The sequence below is a fragment of the Vigna umbellata genome, chromosome 1 (assembly GCF_029865625.1).
Source record: "Vigna umbellata cultivar VRB3 chromosome 1, Vumbellata_1.0, whole genome shotgun sequence".
Classification (NCBI taxonomy): domain Eukaryota; kingdom Viridiplantae; phylum Streptophyta; class Magnoliopsida; order Fabales; family Fabaceae; genus Vigna; species Vigna umbellata.
The window spans coordinates 65191604-65199914 of NC_142165.1; the positions used below are offsets into that span (position 1 = coordinate 65191604).

At 34.2% G+C, this 8311-nt stretch overlaps 1 protein-coding gene across 1 annotated transcript; it reads left to right on the forward strand.

Moving 5' to 3' along the window:
* Positions 1 to 3028: 3028 nt before the first annotated feature.
* On the forward strand, positions 3029 to 4742 carry LOC124830446 (HCP-like superfamily protein with MYND-type zinc finger). The gene is made up of 3 exons (XM_047304158.2): positions 3029 to 3453; positions 3535 to 3697; positions 3818 to 4742. Exons 1-3 carry the CDS (start codon positions 3173 to 3175, stop codon positions 4538 to 4540), a joined length of 1167 nt encoding a protein of 388 aa, XP_047160114.1. The 5' UTR covers positions 3029 to 3172; the 3' UTR covers positions 4541 to 4742.
* The last annotated feature ends 3569 nt before the right edge of the window (positions 4743 to 8311 follow it).

The window sequence follows — 8311 nt, forward strand, 5'->3', positions numbered from 1 at the left end:
TTTAGACAAAAAAGAATAAGCTCAATTTTTTAAAATTTATGTGTAACACTCCAATTTTTGTACTTTATACAATATATAACTAACATAAATTAAATACTTAAAATAAAACTCTATTTATGTTTTATTGAAAATTTTCACACACAAAAATACATTACTTTTCAAACACAGATTTTATTGAAAAACAAAAATATAAGGCTAGAAGATTGCTTCAAACATTTATTAATATCGACCACTCTTTCTAGTGTTAAGGATCTCCACATCTAAGATCATGTGCTCCCATGACAAATCACAAGTAGAAATCATTATTACAAAATAAAAGGTAGTGACGTCAAAATGGATTGAAACCCGTGAGCCAACCCGGCTCACCAAGGGTTTGAGCCGGGTTGGGTTGGAAAAAAATATGAAAATTTTGATGCGAGCCAATTTTGACCTGGCTCGCTAAGAATCCGGCTCACCTGGGTTGAACCCGTGGTAAGCCGGGTTGGCTCACCAACCCACCTATTTTTTTATTGAAATTAAATTAATTATTCAAATCCTATTTTTTTATGGAAATCAAATTAATTAAATTAATTATTCAAAACGCACAACCTTTACTTCGTAGTAGAGCTTTTCGTGCTGCGTTGTGCTGTTGTCTATCCAAAAGTTCCCCTCTGCTATATATTTTTGTTAACGACTATATGTAGTTTCTTGGTCAAACGGTTGTGTATGTCTCATTAAACTAAATAGGCAAAATTTTATGCTTGATAGCTTAGAATATATAACAATAGAGTTCTTTTGTTTCATTTTCTTTTATATCAACTGGTCCAATTATTAATGTTTCAATTTGATCGATCAAAGTAACATGTTATAAGAATCTCAGAAGAAGAGGGTGAAAAAAAGTTAAGTAAACCAATGAGCCAACCCATTTAACCCACCAACCCGGGGTGGGTTGGGTCGAGTTCAAATTTTTTCATCTTGCTAATAAATGAGTCGAGTTGGGTTGGTTCACTAAGTGGCCAACCCGTGGTGGGTCGAGTTGGGTCAGGCCGGGTTACCCGTTTTGACAGCTCTAGTAAAAGGGTGAGTTATTGTAAAATAAACAAAACAATATATAACTTCTCATAACAAACCATGACAATGTGTTAGCATATAGAGTTCTCAATATAGAAACATTCGTCCTTTAACTTCAACACTCCAAAGATCTCTAACATCATACACACTCCACATGGTTCATAAAGTTATCTATTCAAAGAGATCCATCATCTACTTCGACACTTTAAGAAGTATCTTCTCTATTGAGAGATACCCACCCAAGAGATCTCTCAAGGCACTCACTCGAGGAACACCAGAATCCAAACCACAATCATATTCACGACTCTCAATTAGAGTCCACTTATACAAAAATTAAAAACACCTTTAAAAATTCAAACTTTAAAATAATAATTTAAAAATTAATACTTTCACAGCACAAGATACTCACATGCCCTTGTATCAATGAAACTCATAAAATCATGAAAAAAAATATTCTTTCACCAAAATATCAATTTTTCAAAAACATTGTTAGAAGTCTACATCGACTAAAAATAAAGACAATTTATAGTATATAAGTGAATTTAGTGTCAGGTTAGAGTCTATCGAACCACCTATTATCGTTTCTCATCTCACAAGTCATTCTTTTTTGTTTTTTTTCACACTCAATTATTCTATTAGTATGTATATTTATAATTTTTACTTTTATTTTTAAAATCCTATAAATTCTTAAAAGAATTTATGTGATCTTCTAATGAAAATAAAATATTAAATATTTTTTTAATAAAATTGTTTAAAAAGTAACATAATATATAACTTGCTTATATTATAATAATTACTTTATATATTTTTTAGAAAATTTATATTATAATAATCACTTTATATCTTTTAAATAAAATAAATAATAAACTACCTTAAATATATTTTTAAATTTTATTATAATGTTTTAGGATCTTAAAATATGACTTTGATTATATTTTATATTTAGTGACTCTTTTTTTACATTATGATAAGGTTAAAATAAATGTTAATATGTATATTATTTTAAGTTTAAAGATTTTGATATAATTTTTTAAATTACAAGAGTCCTAATAAAATTTAATAAAGTTAACGGAACAGAAACTTGTTTTTTCGATGTGTATTAGAATACTTGGATGAAAATAAAAATAGTTGGGTCAATAACTGATTATTCTGACAATGTAAGTTTGGAAAATAGTTATTTGATATTACTTTTCTACCACACATCGTCCATCCCAGTACAAAATTAGAGCAAGAAATTATTTTGAATAATTGGAATGAACTAAAAAAACAAAAAACGACAGAATAAACTGGTAAAAAGGGAGAACAGTAGTGTAATGTAACTAAAGCAGTTGCTGAATCGTAGTTTGACCTCGAGATGAGTTTGGTCTTAAACGAGTGCCCAGGATTCGGTACCTGAAATTGCCCACTCCAATGTCACTGCCTGCTCAAACACGTTCCTAACGGCCACGCACCAAAACACATGTGTCCATCACGCGCACCTCCGAGAATAGCGAATGTTGTTTTAAACCTGGGGTTAACTTAAATTTTCAAAATAACTGAAGTTAGTTGTTTCACTCAACAAATTTAACCGCTTTTAAAACAAACTCTCAGCATATTATTTACCCTCTCCTTCCCATTCCTTTTGCTATCTCGTTAAAACAAAAACTAATACAACTCAGGTAGGATGAGAAGAATAGACTATTCAATATCAAAGGTACGCTGCAGACGAGAGAAAAGCATTTTCTTTAGGCAGTACAAAATAAGAGCCATTTTTAATTTTAATTTTTAATATCCAGAGCATCAAATTATGCAGGACGAGGGTGCGGATCTGGGTCAACCAATTTTGACCAGCACAAACGACAACATTAGGGCTGTTTCAGTAATTAAGTAGTTGTGGTCCCACCTTAACATTTGTTGTGTCCGCTTACATATACATACTTATTTCTGAAGAGGTATTTAAAAACCTTGGCAGTGTGTTTGATGTTGTTGTGGTCCAGGTTTGGAGATTCATAACATCACATTGCATTACCTCCTATATATAACTTGCTTCCTAGGTTTTCTTCCCTTTTATCTCTCAAGGGAGAGACAAGAAAAAGAGAAGAACAAGAAGAAGGAGGAGGAAGAAGGAAGAAGGAAGAAGGGCATGAGAACAAGGAGAGGAGCTTGTTATTCTGGAGTAGTATCAAGGATGTGTTCGGATGTGAGGCTTGTCAACAAAAACAAGGATCTGCACATGCATATGCGTGTGCATGTCGCCGGAGACTCCTTTAGTTATAGCCGAAAAAGGCAGAAGAAGACGCCGGAAAAAACCGTTACCGATTACGATTTTTTTGAGTCTTTGCCGGATGACCTTGTAATCTCTATCTTCTGCAAGCTTAGTTCTACCGCCACTAAACCTTCCGATTTTCTCAATGTTTTAATCACGTGCGTAATTTTCAACCATTGTTTTTCTATTCTTCTTACATTTTCTCTGGACGGTGTCTGATTCCAGTCTCTGTGGAACAGGTGTAGGAGATTAAACAAGTTAGCACTACATTCGCTTGTTTTGTCCAAAGTCTCTCCCAGAGCTTTCGCTATTAGAGCCAAAGATTGGTGCGATTCGGCGCACCGTTTCCTCAAACACTGTGCGGATGCCGGAAATGTTGAAGCCTGTTTCACTTTAGGCATGGTGAGTTAACCTGAAATTCAAGTCAGGAAATTAGAAAAATTCTGTCTTGTGTGAAGTGATTGTCAATTGTTATTGCCTTTTAAAAAATCTAACTTGTTGATTTGTATCGGTTGTGTGCAGATTCGGTTCTACTGTTTGCAAAACCGAGGGAGCGGCGCGTCGTTAATGGCCAAGGCAGCGATAAACTCCCACGCGCGTGCTCTGTACTCGCTGGCCGTGATTCAGTTCAACGGCAGCGGCGGAACCAAAAGCGACAAGGACTTACGCGCCGGCGTGGCTCTCTGCGCCAGAGCCGCGTTTCTCGGCCACGTCGACGCGCTGCGCGAGCTCGGTCACTGCCTGCAAGACGGTTACGGCGTGCGGCAGAACATCGCCGAGGGGCGGCGGTTCCTGGTGCAGGCAAACGCGAGGGAGCTGGCGGCCGTGTTGTCGACGAACGCCGCCGCGCGCCACTGGCTGACGTGCAACCTTCAGCCACAGCTTCGGCAGGGGATCGGATGTCCGTTGCTCAGCGATTTCGGATGTAACGTCCCGACGCCGGAGGTGCATCCGGCAAGCCGGTTCATGGCGGAGTGGTTCGCCGCTCGCGGCGGTTCGCCCGGACAGGGGCTGAGGTTGTGTTCGCACGCGGGGTGCGGGCGGCCCGAGTCCAGGAAGCACGAGTTTCGAAGGTGTTCTGTTTGTGGCGCGGTGAATTATTGCTCACGGGCGTGCCAAGCGCTCGATTGGAAGTTCCGGCACAAGGTGGAGTGCGCCCCCGTGGAGCGGTGGCTCGACGAAGACGGCGAAGACATCGGAGACGAGGACAGTGACGGCGAGGTTATGGCTATGGCGGATAGTTAGGCAGTTTTTCTCAACGTATAAGTGACGGTAACGGAAAGGGAGGCTGTGGTGGACGGAGGAAGATTTGAATCTATTTTTGGTGAAGAGAGAGAAAAAATACTATTAGTTGTCCGTCTCCAAAAAAAAAGGTATAGAGTACTTTTTTTTTCTTGTATAGTGAGAGAATTCTCATGGAAAATCGAGAGTAGATTAATTTTCTCTATCTTTGCAATTTCAGAGTTTAACTTTAATTAGAGAATCAATGCTAAGATCTTAATGTGAATTTTAATCTATATGAGAGTAATTGATACGAAATAAATTTAATGTTTAAAAATAATTTGTAGAAAATATATGTTAGGGAGTAGATAAATATAGTTTGTTTGGAATTGGGTGCTGGTAGATATGACAAAATTAAATGTAATTAAGTTGAAGGTGGAGGATTTGGTGAGGTGTGATTTGTCTCTACTGATTTAATGCGGCGCCATGGAATAAGTTAAAAAACTAATTCAACAGTTTCACACACTTTTACCTTCCCTCACATGCATGCTATATCATTAGGGAGGCTTCATTATTTGTGATCCAACAACTTGTTACTAACTTGATGAAAATTATTACAAAAATGTTTTAATGACATATTATGCAAAGCAACCTATCATATCATTTACTTGGTACCAATAATTAGTCGGAAGATACTATTTAATTTTTTTTTTATTTTTTATTTTATTTTATGAAAGACAGCAACCAAATCGCATAGGAATGGTTTAAGTGAGGTTAATAATAATTACCATTTCTGTGCTCTTTGAGTACCTGTTTACAGCATGTTTCTAATAATTGTTCTATTTATAACAATTTTTAAATCGCCTATTTCAAAATTCCTAAACTGAAGTTCATCTATAATGAATAAAGTTTTAGCTTTAAGACTTTGCTAGTGCAACTCCTTAAGCTAATTAAAACAACAAAAATATTATATATTGGGCTTACGCCTATTTTACTAATAGATAATGCGTTCAATGAATGGTAAATGGTTAAAAATAAAATTCCAAATTTAATTTGATAGAAATACGAATCTTATAAGCAAGCATGTGTAGAGGACGATAACATGGATGACACATAAATGTTTTGGTACTTTTAGTCAGTTCTAAAGTTCACGACATTAACTACAGTACCATGTACAGTATTTTAACTTTGATTAATTAGATAATAAAAGTCAACTAGTAAAATAACTAAAGCAGTTACTCGTTACAAAAATAGACAGTTATGTCATAACAATGATGAACTTACTTTTTGGTGAAAATAAATTTACTAGCAACATTACATTTTATTTTTTTGAAGTATATATATATATTATTAGTAATCAATTCTATTTTTGGATAGTTTTTTTTCTATATTTTTTTTTTCAAAAAAATGTTTTTTACTTCCTTGCACCATGGCTCCAAACAGTGTAAAGAATCGATTCACATGATTTAATGAATTTATGAAGCTGCATTAGTAGATTTAAGCGCATTAACTTTTATGCACATAATTGGGAAGTAACTTTATTTCTATTTCTTTACATTTGACCTAATTTATTATTTATTATAACTAATGAGCATTATATTAATTTGTTTTATTATTCAATACCTAACAAAGTTGTACAATAAAATTATGTTAATGGCATTGGTAGGATTACAACTAAATGCTACTCCAGAACCAGCTTTCATCTAGCTTTAATTATCACTGTCTTTTTTTTTGGTCAAAAAGGAATAAGAAAAGTTGAAAAAAGAAAAGTAGGAGAAACATTTGCAAATTTCTTGTTGGGTTTCAGAAAAAAGTTAGCTGGCAGGAACTCTGTACATATATGATAGTTGAAAAATAAAAAAAAAGGGAAATTTAAAAATAAAGATTCGATTTTGAATAGATTATTCATGTCAAAAGGGAAATAAATTAATTAAATGGGTGTAGAAAGAAGGTGAGGGGATGATGGAGTGCACTTATTCTTTCTGCAAGGCTCTTTATTTATTTATTTTTGGTCCAGGATAATTATTTATTTCAGTTGCACTTAACCCCATAGAGCAGTGAATGGGTGGACCAGGCCAGTGCAATAACCAGTCACATTTCCCAAATTCATTCAAATTTTACGAGTTGAAATTACAAAAGAGAATATCTCAAAAGACATTATAGAGAAGTATAAAGAAAGGGTTACATTTTGGCATCTTTTTAAAGCAACAAACATTGGATTTCATTCTATTAAATCTTTTCATGAGTGAAGTCGTTTACTTAGAAAACATGAAACAAAAACTCAGAGAAGTTAAATTCTGTGATTCAATTTTATTTGTCTCTTATTTGAATTAGAAGATGAAAAAGTTAGTAGAAAAAGAGCATATATATGTTTTTGGGTAGATTATAATATAATTGGTTTATTATAAAACAAAAGTGGTTAACTATGGTACGTGCTAACTACCACTATTTTGTGGAAATATGATGATCCTTCTAGGACAGATAGATTTCTTATGCCTTTCATTTATTTTTCTTTAAAAAAAATTATTTTCTCCCTTTCTTCTTGTTTTCCTCTTGCTTTGGTATCTTTGCTTTCTGTCTAATCATATTTCGTGCCAGAATTAGAGGGAGACATTTATTAATATCATAATCAGAACCAATCTTTGATCGATAATGTATTATGTTCTTTTAAAATTTCTAAATAAGTATAAATATTTAAGGAGATTAATAGGACCGTTTGTTTGCCCTTTTTTCAGAAAAATAAAACTGTCCTTTTTGGAATAAAAATACATCGAAAAAGTTTATATTTATAGAAAGCAGAGCTAATAGTATTAAAAGTTAGAAAAAATTAAAAAAAAACATTTGAAAACTATTACTTTTGAAAGCTGTTTATAAACGTTACAAAGAGCATTTGAAAATATAAAAGAAAAATACCGTACTTTTTCTAAACGATTACTTTTAAAATAAGTTCATAAAAGTTGGGGTATAGTTCGGTAAAATTTTATTGACTAATTAATGTTTTACTAATTAATGTTTTACTAGCGTAAGATCTTTTTGAGGTTAAATTATTTTTGTAGTTGTAATATACACTATCCTTATCTTATCTCACCACAAGTCAGTAAAATATAAGTGGGTATATTTTATAATTGTGAATTATTTTTTAACTTAACATATTTTTAACTAGACAACTAATATATGAAGTAAAGGGGTCAATCATATAAAAGTAAAGGTTCGTAAACCCATAATTATCCTATAAATAATATACCTATTGAGGTAAATAATTTATGTTCATATTTTACAACATCAATTGTTATCTGACGTACTTTGCTAACTTGGGTATCAGAGTGTCTTTTGCAGGCATATTACCTCCATCCATGGAGGACGAACATCGAGGGAAGGACGAAAGGAAATCCACTTGATGCATAGAAGATTGAGGAAGTCAATGAAGATCATCTTCATAGGATACATTTAGCTTTGCAAGAACAATTAGCGCTTAGTGTGAGATCGAGGAGTATTCTGTGAATAGAGGGAGAGACCACCACGAACAAGAAAGTGTTAGCAAGGAAGCCATCATGATGCAGAACAATGTTGGTGACGAGACAAATTGATTTTCTCCCTATACCATCAGAACCTTGTTAGCGTTCCTCCACTTCACAAGTACTTGGAGGCACCGTTGTCAGCCTACATCTTCTTCTCATGCCACCACTATCCAAACACTCAACCACCACCATTGGCCACCGCATCACGAGGTGTTGCACTAGAGAATGTGAATCCAACTCCTGAATCGTGCTATTCTCCATCGCACTTCATCAAAAC